Source organism: Oncorhynchus clarkii, chromosome 13 (assembly GCF_045791955.1).
Source record: "Oncorhynchus clarkii lewisi isolate Uvic-CL-2024 chromosome 13, UVic_Ocla_1.0, whole genome shotgun sequence".
In the NCBI taxonomy this organism is placed as follows: Eukaryota; Metazoa; Chordata; class Actinopteri; order Salmoniformes; family Salmonidae; genus Oncorhynchus; species Oncorhynchus clarkii.
In genome coordinates, this window is record NC_092159.1 from 5,190,735 (window position 1) to 5,212,552 (window position 21,818).

The 21,818-nt window shown below is 44.9% G+C and overlaps 3 protein-coding genes and 1 long non-coding RNA gene across 7 annotated transcripts in view; 1 reads left to right on the forward strand and 3 right to left on the reverse strand.

Moving 5' to 3' along the window:
* The window catches only part of LOC139424313 (cAMP-dependent protein kinase catalytic subunit alpha-like), a 28,142-nt gene extending 25,445 nt beyond the window's left edge, over positions 1–2,697 (reverse strand). Inside the window, exon 1 of the mRNA XM_071176019.1 lies at positions 2,105–2,697. Coding sequence (XP_071032120.1) covers positions 2,105–2,150 — 46 coding nt within the window. The 5' untranslated portion in view covers positions 2,151–2,697. The remainder of the gene's footprint in view (positions 1–2,104) is intronic.
* Positions 2,698–4,079: 1,382 nt separating this feature from the next.
* On the reverse strand, positions 4,080–10,924 carry LOC139423724 (histone chaperone asf1b-B-like). Its single transcript, XM_071175339.1, has 4 exons — positions 10,444–10,924; positions 7,255–7,370; positions 6,910–7,086; positions 4,080–5,762 (listed from the first exon to the last, which is right to left on the reverse strand). Exons 1-4 carry the CDS (start codon positions 10,550–10,552, stop codon positions 5,556–5,558), a joined length of 609 nt encoding a protein of 202 aa, XP_071031440.1. The 5' UTR covers positions 10,553–10,924; the 3' UTR covers positions 4,080–5,555.
* A 1,043-nt stretch (positions 10,925–11,967) lies between these two features.
* LOC139424314 (uncharacterized) lies at positions 11,968–15,922 on the forward strand. Its single transcript, XR_011635921.1, has 3 exons — positions 11,968–12,130; positions 15,204–15,295; positions 15,389–15,922. It is a non-coding gene; the product is annotated as an uncharacterized lncRNA (long non-coding RNA).
* A 523-nt stretch (positions 15,923–16,445) lies between these two features.
* The window catches only part of LOC139424315 (DENN domain-containing protein 1B-like), a 30,202-nt gene continuing 24,829 nt past the window's right edge, over positions 16,446–21,818 (reverse strand). For 3 of the 4 annotated variants that reach the window (XM_071176020.1, XM_071176024.1, XM_071176021.1), the window contains 7 exons: positions 21,023–21,063; positions 20,845–20,901; positions 20,631–20,666; positions 20,431–20,550; positions 19,466–19,563; positions 19,046–19,247; positions 17,516–18,823 (listed from right to left, as the gene is read on the reverse strand). In XM_071176020.1, coding sequence (XP_071032121.1) covers positions 17,708–18,823; positions 19,046–19,247; positions 19,466–19,563; positions 20,431–20,550; positions 20,631–20,666; positions 20,845–20,901; positions 21,023–21,063 — 1,670 coding nt within the window. In that variant the 3' untranslated portion in view covers positions 17,516–17,707. Of the gene's footprint in view, positions 18,824–19,045; positions 19,248–19,465; positions 19,564–20,430; positions 20,551–20,630; positions 20,667–20,844; positions 20,902–21,022; positions 21,064–21,818 lie in introns of all 4 variants that reach the window. The other variant, XM_071176023.1, reaches the window with a different exon arrangement.

Here is a 21,818-nt window from a genome sequence, read left to right on the forward strand (position 1 = left end):
TCCACTACACAGTATCCTCCACTATACAGTATCCTCCACCACACAGTATCCTCCACCACACAGTATCCTCCACTACGCAGTATCCTCCACTATACAGTATCCTAAACTGTTATAACCTAACTATTATAAACTGTTATAACCTAACTATTATACTGTTATAACCTAACTATTATGAACAGTTATAACCTAACTATTATAACCTAACTATTATACTATTATACTACTATACTACTATTATAAACATGTTCTGTTATAATCTCCACCCGTATCCTCCACTATACAGTATCCTAAACTGTTATAACCTAACTATTATACTGTTATAACCTAACTATTATAACCTAACTATTATACTGTTATAACCTAACTATTATAAACTGTTATAACCTAACTATTATAAACTGTTATAACCTAACTATTATAAACTGTTATAACCTAACTATTATACTGTTATAACCTAACTATTATAACCTATTATAACCTAACTATTATAAACTGTTATAACCTAACTATTATAAACTGTTATAACCTAACTATTATACTGTTATTATAAACCTAACTACCCCTGTAGGCTATAAAAACAAGAGTCTCACTGCTAGTCATTGATTGGATAAAGCACCAATGTTTCAGCATCCCAGTGTGTCCTTCAGGGAGACAGGAAATGACTGGGAGCTTGAGAAAGGGTGTAGTGCTCTGTCTTCCTGCATACAGTCTACTGTCTGTTAGTCAGCACCTCTACTAACTACTCCTCCACCACCACCACCTGCCCCGCAGTTCTACAGCCTGCGCCCGGGCCTCCAACATGCTGCCTGGTAACGGTATCTAACAGCAATGTGGCCATTCTTACACCTGGCCTGCAAAAAGCCACCCTGTCCTGCTGGTGCTGCTGGGTGATAACATACTGTACCTGTCTGGAACACTGGACAACATCCAACTCCAACACTGTTCGCTGAACAAATACATCAGGCGACTTCTAGAAATGTAGTATCTTCAAGGCAGTGGGGGAATCAGGCATACAAAAGGGCCAATCTGGGATTGAAACGTAATAAACATTATGGCCTAAAATCTCAGTTTCTACCTGGCACTTTCTTCATCCATCAACCAGATATAAACCTAGCGGTGCTATAGTCCACAATCAGACTCATAAATAATACCTCTACTCACAAGATAATCTAGGTTCTAGAACTGTAATGTTCTAGAACTGTAATGTTTTAAAACTGTAATGTTCTAGAACTGTAATGTTCTAGAACTGTAATGTTCTAAAACTGTAATGTTCTAGAACTGTAATGTTCTAGAACTGTAATGTTCTAAAACTGTAATGTTCTAAAATGGTAATGTTCTAGAACTGTAATGTTCTAGAACTGTAATGTTCTAGAACTGTAATGTTCTAAAACTGTAATGTTCTAAAATGGTAATGTTCTAGAACTGTAATGTTCTAAAACTGTAATGTTCTAAAACTGTAATGTTCTAGAACTGTAATGTTCTAAAACTGTAATGTTCTAGAACTGTAATGTTCTAGAACTGTAATGTTCTAAAAGTGTAATGTTCTAGAACTGTAATGTTCTAAAAGTGTAATGTTCTAGAACTGTAATGTTCTAAAAGTGTAATGTTCTAGAACTGTAATGTTCTAAAAGTGTAATGTTCTAGAACTGTAATGTTCTAAAAGTGTAATGTTCTAGAACTGTAATGTTCTAGAACTGTAATGTTCTAAAAGTGTAATGTTCTAGATCTGTAATGTTCTAAAACTGTAATGTTCTAGAATGCTCAAATGTGGCTATATGGAAGTAAGCTACAAAGTATTAGATGAATATGCCCGTGTAGGCCAATAGATGCCTATATTTCTCTCAGTATTTCCTGCTCTTTGGGTATTTCAGTCTGGGTATCTGGAAAGCACTTTGTGCTTAAAAGGACTTTATAAAATAAATGTGATGATTGATCGATTTTTTTGTATTACACAATTTTAGGCATGCATAGAATACTGGATATCCTGAGTAGCCTATACCCTAAACACTTCAGGGGTGCATTGTGTCCCCCCAGAGAGACCGTTAAAGAGAAGTGAACAGACAGGTAGACTGATCATTCTGAGCGACACCGTAATGACACCCACCACTCTCCATCTCGCTCCCCTTCTTGGCCGTGGGCACGTTGCCCATGATGGCAGGCCGTCAGCGGGCGATCCGAGCTCCACAACCCGCCCTGGACTCTCCAGGACCCGGTCCAAGCTGAGTCCAGCAGTCGGTCCGGACTGAAATAGCTTGACAGCTGCAGTCTAGACTGTCAGTGAGCTCACCTGATCTCCTCTACAGTATAGAACCGTTATAACAATAATAAATGGTGTTATAGTCCGGAATGGAGACAGCGACGTCCGTGTCTCCGTCTTTCTGTCTTGGGTTGTGGTATGGTGCTTTGCTGGAACCGCAGCGCTCCGGGCCGAGTCCAGCGCATCCAGCCCGATTCGGTCGGTTCGCCTGTCCCTCCGTGCAGCCCCCGCCGATCGAGGCCCCACGCCTCTTCCCAGCGCAAATACCCCGTTTTCGCACCGTGCAAGGTGAGCCGGATACCTAGTCCCCTTTCCTTTCCCGAACCCGGCTCCGAGGATGTCGTTTTACCGAACCCGATGAGGTCGGGAAATCACCAGAATCAACATAACCTACTGTAGCTTTCGGTGTGAAGCAAGCCGAGTGACCGACTACAGCCTACAGACAATCGAGGCCCATCCATAGAGCCCATTGGCTGAGTCCAGCCCGACTGATAACGGAGTGAAGGACACTGATTGGCCACCTGTCAGTATGTCAAACTAGTAAAGTGCTCAGATTGGATCATTACCGTCCGTCAACAAAACCAAGATTCCGCCCTTTTGACTTGCAAAAACCAGTTGAGTGACGTCACTGATTATTTTCCTACTGGAAGATGTACACGCCCACATTCGCTCCTTTCGCGGTATTCTGATTGAATCGGTGCTATAGGCTTGTGGGCGGAGCTAACGGAACGGGCCCTGTTCGGCGAAATACCATTGGCCGTCTGACGGAATGGCCTCGCGTTGCCCCCGCCCTCCCAACTAATCCGTGATTGGCCGAGTGACGTCAAGCAGCAAGGGCTATTTTTAGGAATGTTGCTCAGAATGAATGTAACGCGCTACGGCAGGACTTCCAAATTCAGTTTGTTTGTGTAACGAACGACGCACGAGGAAACGTGCCCTGGCTCGGGATATATTTACAATAAAATGTAACAGTTTATTTGATTAGTAACGATACAGATATTTGAAAGTTTCTTCCGATAGTGATCATTCTATTTAATCTCTAGGGTTGTTCCACTGTTTCTGTTACATTGTAGTAACAGTATCAACGTTGACTCCACACGCTAATAAATCATGTCTTATAGTGAGGACCAATAGATTATTTTAGAGGATATCGGTGGTCCTACATATATTTGGGAATATAGGAAATATATGCAAGCACATCCCTGTCAAGGACACAGTTGAACTTAAAACGGGGTCAATTTTAGCGGTTGCAAACAGATGGACCAGCATACAGACGGTCTCCTCTCGCCTTCCTCAGCACTATGGTGAAGGTACTGGACAGGTATGAGAAGAACACAACGTACTAATCTTAATATCTACCACAGTGATTTTATCCACCATTTGTTCTAAGATCAGTGCAGAGGGAGAAGAGAGACAGGATCACTGAACACATTGGGATGGAGGTATGGCGGGGGTGTAGAGGGATGATGATCTGATTGGTTCATTCAAGAGGGATAAGAATGAGCAGAGCCCCCACCCCCCTCCGATGCAGTTGCTTAGCAACACGAGGCAAGTCTGCACGGTCTCATAGTGAACATGGTGGAGAAGCTGTTCCTCCTGCTGCATTTTATGAATGAAACAGTGAGAGAGAAGCAGTCAGGCTCACAGCTTCTAGCAAGCCTCCCTTCTCCACCCCTCACCCCCCTTCTCCACCCCTCACCCCCCTTCTCCACCATTCACCCCCCTTCTCATCTCCCCTCTGCTTCTCGCCACACTCACCTTCTCAGTGATGTAACCTCTCCAGTTGAAAACATAACACAGCACTCACTATCTCTCACACACCTTTTAAAAACAACAACAAATGTTTATTATTATTATTACTTTCATTGTTACAAATATTACAATGCAAAACAAAATACAAAAAAAAACATGACATCTCTTAAGTGCTGATGAATCAAAGGTATATACAGTAAAGTAACAACAGTCACATGACTGACATAAACAAACCCCTCCCCCAACTACAACAACACATGTTCCCTCCCAAATGGTACCCTATCCCCTACATAGTGCCCTACTTTTGACAACAGCCCTATGGGCCCCGGACAACTCTAGTCAAAAGTAGTGCACTATGTAGGGAACAGACTGACATTTTTGGACACAGACCAGGTTCGGGATCAAGTCCTTTTAAATTCTACATCCAATTCTACATTCTTCATTGAAAAGCCTTGATTTGAAGTGCAGTTACAGAGTACTTCCTGAATTGAAATGGAATTGAGGCCTGGCATGAACAGTCCTGGAGTCACCCTGTAGGGTGAGGCTTTTTCCTAGAGACAACTCAGTCTCCCTCTAGAGGCCTACCTTCCTGGAAGTAATCCCAGATCGGGGATTGGTTGGACAGGTGGAAGTAATCCCAGATCGGGGATTGGTTGGACAGGTGGAAGTAATCGCAGACCGGGGATTGGTTGGACAGGTGGAAGTAATCGCAGACCGGGGATTGGTTGGACAGGTGGAAGTAATCGCAGACCGGGGATTGGTTGGACAGGTGGAAGTAATCCCAGATCGGGGATTGGTTGGACAGGTGGAAGTAATCCCAGATCGGGGATTGGTTGGACAGGTGGAATTAATCCCAGATCAGGGATTGGTTGTACAGGTGGAAGTAATCGCAGACCGGGGATTGGTTGGACAGGTGGAAGTAATCCCAGATCGGGGATTGGTTGGACAGGTGGAATTAATCCCAGATCAGGGATTGGTTGGACAGGTGGAAGTAATCCCAGATCGGGGATTGGTTGGACAGGTGGAATTAATCCCAGATCAGGGATTGGTTGTACAGGTGGAAGTAATCCCAGATCGGGGATTGGTTGTACAGGTGGAAGTAATAGTGTGGTCACCTTGTTGCCACTGATACAAATCACTTCCAGGTTCCCTGCTCACCTCAAGGAAACAGGGACGCATTTCTACAGTATTGAAGCAGGGCCTGAGCTTTAGCTGTGTTGCTATGGAAACCAGTCCAGGTGTGAAGTTAGGTTTTAAAACAAGAAGACACACAACAGGACTGTTTGGATCAGGAGTCTGACATGGCACCCTGTTCTGTGATAGTGCACTACATTGGAGCAGAGGGTCCTGTTTAAAAAAGTAGTGCACTATGGAGGGAATAGGGTGCCAGTGCCAGTGGAGACAGAGGGAGGTGTTGCTGTGTGAAGGAGGGAGACCGTACACCCTACAGCTGGTTTATATTAAGTGACTCAACCTTCCTGCCAAAGACTGCTGGCGACTGCTGGAGTAGAACGTGGCAAGGCAATGCTGGAGGGGTGGCTGTGTTCTACAGACAGTCCATCGAGTTACCAGACAGCAGTCCTACAGGTAACGCCTTGCCAGCTAAACAGGAGGAGGGCACCATGCTGCTGCTACTGCTGCTGTTGGGGGAGGGGTCTACGTTCTCACTGTCCTCCATCTTGTCTGAACAGCCGTCCCAGTTGATATGGAACCGGGTCACACGGGGGTTAGAGGCCAGGATGTTCCTCTGCAGCTGGAGGAGGAGGAGGGGAGGGTTATGGTTCAGAATTAAGGCTGGGAGTCCAAAGAGTCTACTTCAGATTTCAAACTGTGGTGAGAATCCTTCACAAGAAGTCGATTCCTTTACAACAATCTGTTTTGCATCACAATGATTTTTATGTTTTGTGATTTTTTTGGTGTGTGTATCATCGTGTGTATTACCTGTGTATAGTCTGGTGTGTGTGTGTGTGTGTATTAGTGTGTATAACCTGTGTATAGTCTGGTGTGTGTGTGTGTATATAACCTGTGTATAGTCTGGTGTGTGTGTGTATTAGTGCGTATTACCTGTGTGTAGTCTGGTGTGTGTGTGTGTGTATTACCTGTGTGTAGTCTGGTGTGTATATTAGTGTGTATTACCTATGTGCAGTCTGGTGTGTGTGTGTGTGCATTAGTGTGTATAACCTGTGTATAGTCTGGTGTGTGTGTGTGCGTGTGTGAGTGCGTATTACCTGTGTGTAGTCTGGTGTGTATATTAGTGTGTATTACCTATGTGCAGTCTGGTGTGTGTGTGTATGTGTGTGTGTATTAGTGCGTATTACCTGTGTGTAGTCTGGTGTGTATATTAGTGTGCATTACCTATGTGCAGTCTGGTGTGTGTGTGTGTGTGTGTATTAGTGTGTATAACCTGTGTATAGTCTGGTGTGTGTGTGTGTGTGTGTGTGTGAGAGTGCGTATTACCTGTGTGTAGTCTGGTGTGTATATTAGTGTGTATTACCTATGTGCAGTCTGGTGTGTGTGTGTGTATCAGTGTGAGTTACCTGTGTGCAGTCTGGTGTGTGTGTATCAGTGTGAGTTACCTGTATGTAGTCTGGTGTGTGTGTATCAGTGTGAGTTACCTGTGTGTAGTCTGGTGTGTGTGTATCAGTGTGAGTTACCTGTATGTAGTCTGGTGTGTGTGTGTATCAGTGTGAGTTACCTGTGTGTAGTCTGGTGTGTGTGTATCAGTGTGAGTTACCTGTGTGTATCAGTGTTAGTTACCTGTGTGTATCAGTGTTAGTTACCTGTGTGTATCAGTGTGAGTTACCTGTGTGTAGTCTGGTGTGTGTGTAGTCTGGTGTGTGTATTACCTGTGTGTAGTCTGGTGTGTGTATTACCTGTGTGTAGTCTGGTGTGTGTATTACCTGGGTGTAGTCTGGTTTGACTGGTGGGTTCTCTCTGAGCTCTGGGTCGGTGTATTCATTGTTGACATAGTAACCGATACGGATGAACTCCTGTCCGTTGTAGGTGCAGGTGATGAGCGCCACGGTTACCCCCACAGCATCACTCTCAGGAATCAGCCCGGTGTTGGGGGCATCCGCCTGGAGGAGAGAGAGAGAGATGGGGTGATGAGAAGGAGAAAGGGAGGAGAAGAAGAGGGTAGGAACAAAAAGAGATGATCTGATGAGAGGAAGGAGAAGTGGGAGGAGGAGGAAGAGATAGAGGGAGGGGTGTGTGTGTGTGTATCAGTCACTCAGTGTGTCTCTCACCTGGAACACGAACATGTGTCTGCCTGCTGGTACCGGTCCGACCAGAACTGAGTCCAGAGTCTGATCATACTCCTCACTCTCTGCTGAGCCCACATAGATGATCTTCCACTCCAGGTCTAAACACACACACACACACACACACACATACACACACAGATTAACTTCCCTGACCCAGTCTGTAATACATGTTTCAAGCAGACCACCATAGTCCCTGTTCCCTAGAACACTAAGGTAACCTGCATAAATGACTACCGCCCCGTAGCACCCACAGCTGTAGCCATGAAGTGCTTTAAAAAAAAAACTGGTCATGGCTCACATCAACACCATCATGCCAGACACCCTGGACCGACTCCAATTCACATACCGCCCCAACAGAGCCACAGATGATGCAATCTCTATCACACTCTACATTCCCCTTTCCCACCTGGACAAAAGGAACACCTATGTGAGAATGCTATTCATTGACTACAGCTCAGTGTTCAACAACATAGTGCCCTCAAAGCTCATCACTAAGCTAAGGACCCTGGGACTAAACATCTCCCTCTGCAACTGGACTTCCTGACGGTGGTGAGGGTAGGTAACAACACATTTGCCACGCTGATCCTCAACACGGGGGCCCCTCAGGGGTGCGTGCTCAGTCCCCTCCTGTACTCCCTGTTCACCCATGACCTTACACGACTCCCAACACCATCATTAAGTTTCCCAGCGACACGACGGTGGTAGGCCTGACACCAACGACGAGACGACCTATAGGGAGGAGGTTAAAGACCTGGCAGTGTGGTGCCAGGACAACAACCTCTCCCTCAACGTCAGCAAGACAAAGGAGATGATTGTGGACTACAGGAAACGCTTCAAGTTCCTCTGTGTCCACATCACTAAGGACCTATCATGGTCCAAACACACCAACACAGTTGTGAAGAGGGCACGACAAAGCCACTTCCCCCTCAGGACGCTGAAGAGATTTGGCATGGGTCCTCAGATCCTCTAAATGTTCTACAGCTGCACCATTGAGAGCATCTTGACTGGCTGCGTCTCCGCTTGGTACGGCAGCTGCTTGGCATCCGGCCGCAAGGCGCTCCAGAGGGTGGTGCGTGTACATCACTGGGGCCGAATTCACTGCCATCCAGGACCTCTATTTATTTAACCTTTATTTAACTAGGCAAGTCAGGGGAGAACGACAGATTTGTACCTTGTCAGTTCGGGAATTTGAACTTGCAACCTTTCGCCCAACGCTCTAACCACTAGGCTACCCTGCCGCCCCTACTATGCCAGGCGGTGTCAAAGGCCCTAAAAATTGTCAAAGACTCCAGCCACCCAGTTCTCTCTGCTACCGCACGGCAAGTGGTATCGGAGCGCCAAGTCTAGATCCAAAAGGCACCTTAACAGCTTCTACCCCTGAGCAATAAGATTGCTGAACAATTAATCAGATGGCTACCCTAAATATTTACATCCCCCCCCCCCTTATAATGGAAACAGACTCTTACACCGGCTCTATGCACACTCAATGGACTCTACCAACACACACGCTACACTGACACTCCAACACACACGCTACACTGACACTCCAACACACACGCTACACTGACACTCCAACACACACGCTACACTGACACTCCAACACACACGCTACACTGACACTCCAACACACACGCTACACTGACACTCCAAGACACACGCTACACTGACACTCCAAGACACACGCTACACTGACACTCCAACACACACGCTACACTGACACTCCAACACACACGCTACACTGACACTCCAACACACACGCTACACTGACACTCCAACACACACGCTACACTGACACTCCAATACACACGCTACACTGACACTCCAATACACACACGCTACACTGACACTCCAATACACACACGCTACACTGACACTCCAATACACACGCTACACTGACACTCCAATACACACACACACTCTGTTTATTATCTATTCTAATTGCTTTGTCACTTTTACCCCTATCTACATGTACATATGACCTAAATGACCTTATACCCCTGTACATTGACTCGGTACCGATACTCCTAGTGTATAGATAGTCTTGTTATGTTATATTTAATTGTGCTACTGTTTCCTTTTTTGGAAATTGTTCTTACTTTTTAACTGCATTGCTGGGAAATGGCCCATAAATAAGTCCAATAATAAATTTAATTAAATGGTTAAATGCTTTTCATTATACAAAAATGCATAATATAAGCCAAAAATGAGGAGTCTGAAAGCTTTAAAAGCCCCAACAGTCTAAACATCCAGGAGATTACCTGGAAGGGAGACCTAAAGGTGTTGCTGGGAAGAAAAGAACCCAATGTTCCGAGCCCGGGTCACACAACGTTCCGAGCCCGGGTCACACAACGTTCCGAGCCCGGGTCACACAACGTTCCGAGCCCGGGTCACACAACGTTCCGAGCCCGGGTCACACAACGTTCCGAGCCCGGGTCACACAACGTTCCGAGCCGGGGTCACACAACGTTCCGAGCCCGGGTCACACAACGTTCCGAGCCCGGGTCACACAACGTCCCGAGCCGGGCAAATGTGACAAATACAATTCGATTTTAATTTAGGAAGTTTACTTCCTTTACTTTAAAACCCATTTATTCACTAGTGCACTATTTCTGACCAGGTCCCATAAAGCTCACTATATAAAGAGAATAGGCTGCTATTTCAGAAACAACCACTCATTAAGTGTGGTCCCACCACCTCCACTTTAATGCGGGAAGGATAGTTTTATTCTCATTAGTGGAAATAGCTATTTATCGGTTATAAAACTAATTTAGGACAAGAGATATGTTTTTCCCGCAATTTATTCGTAAATAGTTCCATGGTCTGACAATGTAATCCGTTAACGCACCAATCGGCTCGAGGCCACCCAGACGTCAGAGAAGGACCGGAAACGTGAACAATACGCGCGGGCGCCAAATTCTGATGCAGTGTCAACACAAATAGCTAATTTTCTCAAACAATACCAACATATTTGAATTGATCTAAGTAGTTAGCTATAAACATATACGTGTAAAGTTAATTGAAAGATACATGTAAGCAAACTGTTGTTGCACATAAGAGGCAACGGTTAGCTACATTATAATTACACAATAATACTATAGTTAGTAATCTACATACGTTTGCTAGATTTGACAAAAAAAAAGAAGTTAGCAACTGAATAACGTCACCACTCACCCTCCGGTAAATCCTCCATGCACTCGAATGTAATCTCGAACTGAAACGGATTCCCAAAAGGACTTGGGTTGTCCAGCACAGCGACATTCAACACTTGAACTTTAGCCATTTATTTTCAGTAGTCTTGAAAGCGTAGCAGATTAATAATTTGAAAATTAGTCGAATTTAGCTCATTTATCTCCCTTAACGTTGCAGATAAAGGCAGGACGGAAAATAGTAAACTAGCCAACGTTAAACAATTCAGTCTCTTTGACTAAAGAAAGAGACGTGTGTGGCGTCTTCTGATGGTTGTTACCGTCTTCTCTCCTGCAAACTTAGTCAATTTCAATTGCTTGCAATATAACACCTGCTTGGCGCTAGATTCGTTTTCAAAATAAATTAAACAAAAGCTTGCTTTGGCAGGTGTTTTGTTTGAAGTTCTCGGTTATTTTGTAGCTAGAGGATAACATTCACACTCCCGCCAGTGTGTTCGGAAATGGTCCTCGTAACGTCACGAAATCCAGCAGCGTTTCTTCTTCTCTCTTCCGGCTGTAGAACTGAGGATGGTTGAACAATAAACTTTTCGCTGCCATCTAGTGACGGGAGGGAATTGTTCAGATTAAGATTTTGCAGAAAGTAGGCCTCCAGTACTAGCAGCATAAACGCTGCACAATTAACAAAATAACTAAACAATGACTAGAGGAGAGATAAACTTTACATGTGATTAATGTATATTAGCTGATGATGTTGCACTCTGCTGAAACACAAACTCAGGATTGTGACTTAAATAAAGAACATTTTGTGTGTGTGTGTGTCACAGGGGGTTGGTGGCACCTTAATCGGGGAGAACGGGCTGGCGGTAATGGCTGGAGAGGAATAAGTGGAACGGTATCAAATACATGGTTTCCAGGTGTCTGATACCGTTCCATTTGCTCTGTCCCGGCCGAGCCGCTCTCCCCCTGTCTGTCTGTATATTGTAGCAACCCTGGTTTATAAACGCTGATATCGACTCTGCCACTTGAGCAGACTTTTGTTGCACAATCGATGGCGCGCTGGGCTTGGGGCCAGAAAATGGACTGTCCGAGCCGCCACTCCCGGCCTGTTTCATAACAATACATACAGCTGAACATACAGCTAAATAGGCAGACAGTCACTGTGTACAGAATTGACTGGTCAGTTTCTAACAGAGTATATTCCGAATCCTAAATGTTAAAACTCCTCTCCAGTCCATAGCTCTGTATTAGGCTACAATGAGTTATGCAACGGCATAGAACTCACAGACGGTGTCTACCTTTAGTCAACGCCCTATTACTCAGACAATTCACTACGTTTGACCAGAGCCCCTTGACACTGTTTTACACTATTTGCTAAAGATGTAGACTACAGAAGGCCTGTTTTTTGTATTCTCCACAACGGTGTGTGTGTGTATGAGCGAGTGAAACAGAGACAGAAAGGCGATCGTTTGGTAGTAGTCCTAGGTACTGATTGGCTCTTGCGGTACATGTGACAACTGTCCTCATCTGCATATGGACAGGTACGCTATGGTGAGCGTGGTAGAGAAGTTACCGGGCTGGCACCGTGTGAATGGAGTTTTAAAGATCGTCGAGAAATCTCCTAAGTAGCCCTAGGACATCGTTAGTCTACAGCAAGAGGACTACTGTTTCATACCGCCCCTTGACTTCGGAAAATAGCTCATTGTACTCAACAGGTAAGTCCATGGAAAACACCTAAATTAAACAATCGCCAGTGTTGTTTGATAGGTCCGTATAGTAGTGCAGACTTGATAGTGTCGGCAGAGGTGTTATTGACAAGTAGTTAAAGTAGGCCGAGGCTAGTTTTAGCAGTGGAACCTTAGCTTGATAGGCTTCGAATGCTGAAAGCCGTGTTTTAGACCGTTCTGGGTTGGTTTTATTTCTTTGTAACAGCAACGCGTTAGAATTGATGCACCTGAAAACAGGTGTAGCGGGCTCGGTCGCATTCCAACAGCTGGGCAGACATTCCTTCTATCGGCGCTTTGAAATGACGTGTGTATGTGGCTGGGTTTCGCTCTGAATTCAAATATTTGTTTAGTTATAATAGTTACTTTGACAGGCACAATGGAATGGTAATTTGCAATTTGAGAAGATTTTAAAATAAAGCATCAATAATCGGTCGTTTTTAAATGGGTCTAGTCCTAGCGTTTATTAGTTGATTCAACTTGATAATATGAGCGCTTCAATATTCAAATGTCTTTCATTATTCCGTATTCGGATTCTAGTCACACGGTGGTTGTTTGGGAATGGTTGTTTGGACAGTAAAGTAAATACGTTGCGTTTCCTGTATGTTGTGCAACTCGTGGTTTCAGTGTAGTGTTGAACCGTGTACTATTGTTTACCCAGAGTATATCATTAACGATCTCACCGCTAGGAATGTTCAGACTCTCCAACCCTGGGTTTGTGCTGTTTCATCTCTGACGGGGTTGTGTCCCAAATGACACCCGTATTATTATTTGTAGTCTACTACTGTTGACCTGGGTCCACACCCTATTATGTACACACTGACCCTTATCTCGTGGACTATGGGCCCTGGTCAATAGTAGTCAAGTGTAAAAGGAATAGGGTGAGCGAGACTCTGTTTTAGACTGTCTCTGGACACGTTTAGAGACTCTGTTTCAGACTGTCTCTGGACCAGGTTTAGAGACACTGTTTTAGACTGTCTCTGGACCAGGTTTAGAGACACTGTTTTAGACTGTCTCTGGACCCAGTTGAGAGACACAAAAAGCCTATATATATTTTTTAATTTTTTTTTATTTGTAATGAAGAGAATTACAACAATACTGAATGGACACTTTTTAAAAATTTTAACTTAATATAATACATAAATAAAATAAATTTGATCTCAAATAAATAATGGGGAGTTGATAGGCTTGAAGTCATAAACAGCGCAATGCTTGAAGCACAGCGACGAGCTGCTTGCAAATGCAGGAAAGTGCTGTTAGAATGAACGCTTACGAGCCTGCTGGTGCCTACCAGCGCTCAGTCAGACTGCTCTATCAAATCATACACTTAATTATAATATAATAAACACACAGAAATGCGAGCCTTAAGTCATTAATATGGTCAAATCCGGACATCATTTCGAAAACAGAACGTTTATTCTTTCAGTGAAATACGGAACCGTTCCGTATTTTATCCAACAGCGGCATCCCTAAGTCTAAATATTACTGTTACATTGCACAACCTTCAATGTTATGTCATAATTATGTAAAATTCTGGCAAATTAATTAGTCTTTGTTAGGAATAAATGGACTTCACACAGTTCACAACGAGCCAGGCGGCCCAAACTGCTGCATATACCCTGACTCTGCTTGCACAGAACGCAAGAGAAGTGACACAATTTCCCTAGTTAAAATAAATTAATGTTAGCAGGCAATATTAACTAAATATGCAGGTTTAAAAATATATACTTGTGTATTGATTTTAAGAAAGGCGTTGATGTTTATTGTTAGGTATATTGGTGCAACGACAGTGCTTTCTTTTCGCAAATGCTCTTGTTAATAAATCATCACCCGTTTGACAAAGTAGGCTGTGATTCGATGATAAATGAACAGGCACCACATTGATTATATTCAACGCAGGACAAGCTAGATAAACTAGTAATATCATCAACCATGTGTAGTTAACTAGTGATTTATGTTAACATAAGTTTAATGCTAGCTAGCAACTTACCTTGGCTCCTAGCTTCCCTCCCGTAACAGGTGGTCAGCCTGCCATGCAGCCTCGTGGAGAGCAATGTAATGGGTGTCTAAAAATGCTGATTACAGCCCTAATTAATGGGCCGACCTCTAGTCTCTGGACCAGGTTTAGAGACACTGTTTTAGACTGTATCTGGACCAGGTTTAGAGACACTGTTTTAGACTGTATCTGGACCAGGTTTAGAGACACTGTTTTAGACTGTATCTGGACCAGGTTTAGAGACACTGTTTTAGACTGTATCTGGACCAGGTTTAGAGACACAGTTTTAGACTGTATCTGGACCAGGTTTAGAGACACAGTTTTAGACTGTATCTGGACCAGGTTTAGAGACACAGTTTTAGACTGTATCTGGACCAGGTTTAGAGACACTGTTTTAGACTGTATCTGGACCAGGTTTAGAGACACTGTTTTAGACTGTATCTGGACCAGGTTTAGAGACACTGTTTTAGACTGTATCTGGACCAGGTTTAGAGACACTGTTTCAGACTGTATCTGGACCAGGTTTAGAGACACTGTTTTAGACTGTATCTGGACCAGGTTTAGAGACACTGTTTTAGACTGTATCTGGACCAGGTTTAGAGACACTGTTTTAGACTGTATCTGGACCAGGTTTAGAGACACTGTTTTAGACTGTATCTGGACCAGGTTTAGAGACACTGTTTTAGACTGTATCTGGACCAGGTTTAGAGACACTGTTTTAGACTGTATCTGGACCCGGTTTAGAGACACTGTTTTAGACTGTATCTGGACCCGGTTTAGAGACACTGTTTCAGACTGTCTCTGGACACGTTTGACATTGTAGCCGACTGTCGAGACTGACCGATCTACAAATCACCTTGGATCACAAATAACTACTCAATATTATTTGTAGATCAGTCAGTCGGTCAGAATTTACCCATGATACATTGCGGTTTGGATCGAACACAGCCATAGTTTCTATGCTGATGTGTTCCGTAGACTTGGACAGACAGATAAACTGCCTCAAAGGGCCTGAATTCACTGATATGGCCTGGCTCATGGATGCTTTCCAACACTTTCTCTCTCTAGAGACAGGCACCCCTCACTGTCAGTCTGGCTGCTGTGTCCCCATTGGTCCAGATGTGAGAGCAGAGACCAGCAGTGTCACCTCTAACCCTCAGGTGAGTGAGACATCTGTCTACCTATGGTCTGTGTACCTGTCTGCCTGTGTACCTGCTTCTCTCTCTCATCCCCCTCCTCTCTCTCTGACTCAGGGCCCGTCGTCATGAAAATGGTGTTGTCGTTACCAAGGCCGCCGTGGGGGCTGTGGTCTGTGTTAGTCCCAGGCCTGACCTTACTGCTGTGCCTGGCCCTGGTCCTGATGGGCTGTGTGATCAGGAAGAAGAGAAGGATGGAGGGAATGTATCGGCCCAGTGCGGAGGAGAGCAAACAGACAGGACCACGGGGGGCTGAGAGACCAGGCCTGCCCCTGCCCAAGGAGGAGAGACTCATCTGATACCCGCACTCTAGCCTGGACGCTACACACACACACAAACTCTCTTTTCCTCCCTCTCTCTCTCACTACCATTGCCTCACTCTCCTCTACCCTGTACATGAAGCCAGAATGGGTTATTAGTAGTTATGTGTTGTGTAAAGTTATCTGTAGATGCAGTGTCTTGTTAAATATGCCTGAACATGCCTGGTGGATGTGTCATGTCCTCTCCAGTTTCTCCAACTGTGCTGATGTTGACATCAGTGTGTCCACAGGTGAATGCTGAATGCCCCAGGGGTGTGTTGTACCTGTAGGGGTGTGTGACATGTTTACCTGTAGGTGGACTTGTTGACATGTACCTGTAGGTGACATGACATGTACCTGTAGGTGGACTAGTTGTTGACATGTTTACCTGTAGGTGGGCTAGTTGTTGACCTGTAGGTGGGCTAGTTGTTGACCTGTAGGTGGACTAGTTGTTGACCTGTAGGTGGACTAGTTGTTTACCTGTAGGTGGACTAGTTGTTGACCTGTAGGTGGACTAGTTGTTTACCTGTAGGTGGACTAGTTGTTGACATGTTTACCTGTAGGTGGACTAGTTGTTGATCAGAGAAAAGGGAATTTTAAAAGTTCCTCAATATGCAAAATGTCTCTATTATGGCAGTTATACTGTTACATATGTACAAACTATGATTTAAGTGTATCCCGTGTATAAAGCATTAGTGTGTGTGTTTTTTATATCTTGAAAATGAAGAGAAGAATGGTAAAGACACTATGAATGATTTCTAATGCACTTCTGATGATATTATCCATGTGAGAACAATAAAAATCCTCTCAAAAAGTATAAAACTTCCATTTATTCAGTGCATTTAATATCATCCTGGAGAAGAATATTTGATGTAATAAAAAAATCTTCAAGTGTGTATTCAGTGCATTGAGTTGATGTGTTCATGTTCCACAAGCTCCACCTGCTGGTCATCTAAAGACAATACAACCAGCGACATCAGTCAGAGGGATTGGACAGAACTGGTTCCTGAATGTCATGTGACATGATCAGTGGTGTGAAGTACTTAAGTAAAAAATACTTTCAAGTACTACTTAAGTTTTTTTTTGGTATCAAAACATTACTTTACTATTTTTTGACAACTTTTACTTCACTACATTCTTTAAGAAAATAATGTACTTTTTACTCCATACATTTTCCCTGACACCCAAACATACTTGTTACATTCTGACAGGAAAATGGTCCAATTCACGCGCTTATCAAGAGGACGTCCTTGTTCATCCCTACTACCGGATCTTGCCGACTCGCTAAACACAAATGCTTTGTTTGTAAATGATGTCTGAGTGTTCCCCTGGCTATCCGTAAATATATATATATATATATTTTAAAACAGAAAATGGTGCCGTCTGGTTTGCATAACACAAGGAATTTTAAATTATTTGTACTTTTACTTTTTATGCTTAAGTACATTTTTTTTCAATTACATTGACTTTTAATACTTAAGAATATTTAAAAACAAATACTTTTAGACTTTTACTCAAGTTGTTTTTTACTGGGTGATTTTCACTTTTACCTGAGTCATTTTCTATTTATGTATCTTTACTTCTACTCAAGTATGACAATTTGGTACTTTTTCCACAACTTATATTCAATAGTCGCACAATGTAGCTAAATGTTTAGAGTTGTATCAAAACGTTTTGCAATGGTAACCGTTTAATCCAAACTGAAAATATTTTCCTACAAAATTGAGAGTTTCTATTGGAAATATTGCAATATATTTCGTTCGGTTCCGTTTGCGTCCAAGTGAATACACCCTGGGAAAAACTTCTGGCCTTATGCATTACATCATAGACCTGTATAAGGACGTTACAGAATGTTCAGATAGAAGTGTATGGTGTAGAACCGGAATTACTGTCTGTCGGTTAGAATATGGGATTGTGTCAATTCTATTCATTCTATTTCTACTTACAACATTCAGAGCGCTTCATGTTCCTGAGTTTCACTTCCCATCCCAATTTCTTCTCTGACTCATCAAGTCCCTCAGTCTTTGAAAACTGCAGAATCATTGGCTGAGCTTTGCACCACTCAAACAGTCCTGCATCAAGCTTCAAATCTCTTCTTCAGCTCAGACACCTTGACAGGGGGCGGGTCTTCCTGCACTGTGGTGTTCCCCCCTGGTTCTGATTGGTTATTTATAGGCGTAGTCAGGACAGGGGTGGCTATGCCAGGTCCAGCTCTGTCATTCGGTGAGACCTTGGTGTTGTTGGGTTCCTGAGGGCAGCTCTTCTGTATAGTGTCCCAGGTCCGAGGTGTGTTGCTGGGCTTACTGGGTTTAGGCGAGCCCCTGGTCTGGGCCTTCCCATGGAGGGTTTGCACGGAGGCCGGTGACTGGAACAGTGCTACAGCAGATAGAGCACTGGGAGAAAGGGGTGTGGGTCCCACCTCTATTTCCTCCCCCTTTTCTTCTCTTTCTAGCTGACCCAGGGGTTGTTTAGGAGCTGTGCCGTTCTCAGGCCCAGGAAAAGCAGTGGTTTTGGGGGTGAGTCTGTCCCCTTCTCCCTGGTTGTCCTCCACTGCCCCGGCCCTAGACTCCGCACCCGGCCTTGGGCCTCTGTTCCTGGGTAATTCTCCTGGTGTCTTGGGGCCTCTCTCCTGCACCTGCCCCTGGTTCTCCTCTTCTTGTTGGTCTTTACCTCTGTCATTCTGCATCTTCTCTCTCTCTTTCTCTCCCTCCACTTCTTTCCCCTTCCCATTCTCACCCACACATTCAGACTGAATCTCTGGCTCCATGGTGATGTCTTCATCCCTCTTCCTCTCCTCCATCTGTTGATCATCCTGCCCTCCTTGCCTCAGAACATTCCATCTCTCCATCCCCACCTCTTTCCTCTCTTTAAGCTCCTCTGCCTCCACCAACCCCTTTTCCATCTCCTCCTCTCTCCACTCTTCCTCTCTCCATCCCTCCTCTCTCCTTCCCTCCTCTCTCCTTCCCTCCTCTCTCCACTCCTTCTCTCTCCTCCCGTCCTCTCTTCTCCCTTGAGGTGTTTCTGATGCTTCCTCTGACAACGCCTGTCCCTCTCCTAGCCCATCAGAATCATCGGTCTGTTCTGGCCCCTCCCCCATGTATTGTAGCCCGTCCTCCTGGTTCCAGCTGTGCAGACTGCCACTCCCACCGATGGACACGCCTAGACTTTCCTGACTGGGAGTGGCCAGGCCCCTCTGTTGACACACAAGGGTGAGGAGATGAGATGTCTGGGATGTTTCCGAGTGTGTGTGTGTGTGTGTGTGTGTGTGTGTGTGTGTGTGTGTGTGTGTGTGTGTGTGTGTGTGTGTGTGTGTGTGTGTGTGTGTGTGTGTGTGTGTGTGTGTGTCTGTGTGTGTCTGTGTGTGTCAGTGTGCTGTTTCCGTGTGTGTGTGTGTCCTGTCACGTGCTGTCCTCACCTGTCTGATGTAGTCAGTAGTATCAGGTCCAAACAGGTCTAAACTTCGTGTCCCGTAGAGCAGGCCGCGGTCATGGGAGCTCCGGGCACTCAGCGTGTCAAAGATCTCCCCCAGGAGGTCCATCTCCTCTGGGTCACACATACCTGAGTCTCCCCCCTCCTCCTCCTGGAGCTCTGGGTCTGCCACGGGGCCTGAGACAGCACTGATACACACATTTTGGTTCCATCACTCTCTGACTCACTCACTCATTCACTCATTCACTCACCCTCTCTCTCTCTCACTCCCTCACCCCTCTCTCACTCAACACCCTGTCTCTTCCTGTCTCTCATTCATACTCTTCTCTCTCACTCTCCTACCCCCTCTCTCTCTCTCTCTCTCTCTCTCTCTCTCTCTCTCTCTCTCTCTCTCTCTCTCTCTCACCTGTCCTGCCAGTCTTCCTCCCAGGTGTCTCTGTTCTCTTGTGTGTTCTCGTCGTCAAGGAGACAGCCTTGTTTGTTAACTGGACGACGGGGACGAGACTGACAGAACAAGACATAGGCATGACACAGCAAGACAGCAAAATCATCACAATAGAAGAGGTTAAGTTTATGATTGGTGGGTTGAATGATCCAATCCTAGATATGTGGTGATGATTACATTCTACCTCCAGTGATTGGTCAAAAGTGTCCCCCAACCCACTCCTGTCTCAGTCTCCAGTATCTATGCTGCAATAGTCTATGTGCAGGGGGACTAGGGTCAGTCTTTTAAATCTGGTGTAATTCTCCTGTCTTATCTGGTGTCCTGTGTGAATTTAATTATGCTCCCTCTAATTCTCTCTCTTTCCCTCTCTCCCTTCCCTCCCGGAGGACCTGAGTCCTAGGACCATGCCTCAGGACTACCTGGCCTGATGTCTCCTGGCTGTCCCCAGTCCACCTGGCCGTGCTGCTGCTCCAGTTTCAACTGTTCTGCATGGAAACTCTAACCTGTTACCGCACCTGTTGTCTCGATCTCTGAATGCTCGGCTATAAAAAGCCAACTGACATTTACTCCTGAGGCACTGACCTGTTGCACCCTCTACAACCACTGTGATTATTATTTGACCCTGCTGGTCATCTATGAACGTTTGAACATCTTGAAGAACAATCTGGCCTTAAATGGCCATGTTCTGTTATAATCTCCACCCGGCACAGAAGAGGACTGGCCACCCCTCAGAGCCTGGTTCCTCTCTAGGTTTCTTCCTAGGTTTTGGCCTCTCTAGGGAGTTTTTCCTAGCCACCGTGCTTCTACACCTGCATTGCTTGCTGTTTGGGGTTTTAGGCTGGGTTTCTGTACAGCACTTTGTGACATCAGTTGATGTAAGAAGGGCTTTATAAATACATTTGATTGATGTTAGAGGCAGGTCTTACCTTCCCAAAGTGTTGTGTGATTGGTAAACGGCTCTGAAGGCAATCTGATTGTTTGCGGCGGTGTGTGTGTGTTCCGGACACGGAGTTGCCTCTCTTAAGGGAGAGAATCTCAACGTGCTCCTGCACATATATAGAGAGAGGATGAACACACACACACACACACACACACACACACACTACAAAACAACAACAACACATACCTTGGGTGATAGAAAGTTCCTCAAGCCACGTTTGGCCTGAAAGAAAAGACAGAAAATAATTACTAGGAAACCAGATTTCACTAAGGGTGCACACACACACACACACACACACACACACACACACACACACACACACACACACACACACACACACACACACACACACACACACACACACACACACACACACACACACAAAGACACACACACTTACCGACTTGTACATGTGAGTCTTAGACTTGACGTTTAGGATGAGAGCTCCTCCCCCTTTCTACCAACAGAGCAAAATAATCAGACAGACCAATCAGAACACCTCAGACATTATTTAACCAATAGCAAGTAAGTCTAAGAGATGTGTGTTGTGTAAATTACAGAACACTGTAAATTCTTACCTTCAGGTTGCCCACCAGTTGATGATAGGCTTTGGTGCTTCCTGAGAGAGAGAGTGAGAGAGAGAGACAGAGAGAGAGAGAGAGCGAGAGAGAGAGAGAGAGAGAGAGAGAGAGAGAGAGAGGGAGAGAGAGAGAGAGAGAGAGAGAGAGAGAGAGAGAGAGAGAGAGAGAGAGAGAGAGAGAGAGACAGAGAGAGAGAGAGACAGAGAGAGAGTGAGAGAGGGAGACAGACAGAGAGAGAGACAGAGAGAGAGAGAGAGACAGAGAGAGAGAGACAGAGAGAGAGAGAGAGAGAGAGAGAGAGAGAGAGTGAGTGAGAGTTATTACTTGTTCAGCAGTCTTATGGGGTAGAAAGCTGTTAAGGAGCCTTTTGGTGGTCTGGTACCATTTGCCATGCAGTAGCAGAGAGGACAGTCTATGACTTGGGTGACTGGAGTCTTTGACAATTTTTTGGGCCTTCGGTACCGAGTCAATGTGCGGGGGTGCAGGTCAGTCGAGGTAATTTGTAAAGTGACTGCATAGCCTTCCTTTGACACCGCCTAGTATATAAGTCCTGGATGTCAGTGATGTACTGGGCCATACTCACTACCCTCTGTAGCGCCTTACGATCAGATGCCGAGCAGTTGCCATACCAGGCGGTGATGCAACCGGTCAGGATGCTCTCGATGGTGCAGCTGTAAAACGTTTTGAGGATCTGGGGACCCATGCCAAATCTTTTCAGTCTCCTGAGGGGGGAAAAGGTGTTGTCGTGCCCTCATCACATCTGTCTTGGTGTGTTTGGACCATGATAATTCAT

What these genes read in the sequence shown, in the direction of transcription:
- LOC139423724 (XM_071175339.1), bottom strand. Translation starts at nt 10,552, where the DNA reads ATGGCTAAAGTTCAAGTGTTGAATGTCGCTGTGCTGGACAACCCAAGT. An exon ending in GACACATGTTCGTGTTCCAG is followed by an intron (nt 7,087 to 7,254) that starts GTGAGAGACACA and finishes TCTCTCCTCCAG; the next exon opens with GCGGATGCCCCCAACACCGG. An exon ending in TCAAACCAGACTACACCCAG is followed by an intron (nt 5,763 to 6,909) that starts GTAATACACACA and finishes CTCCTCCTCCAG; the next exon opens with CTGCAGAGGAACATCCTGGC.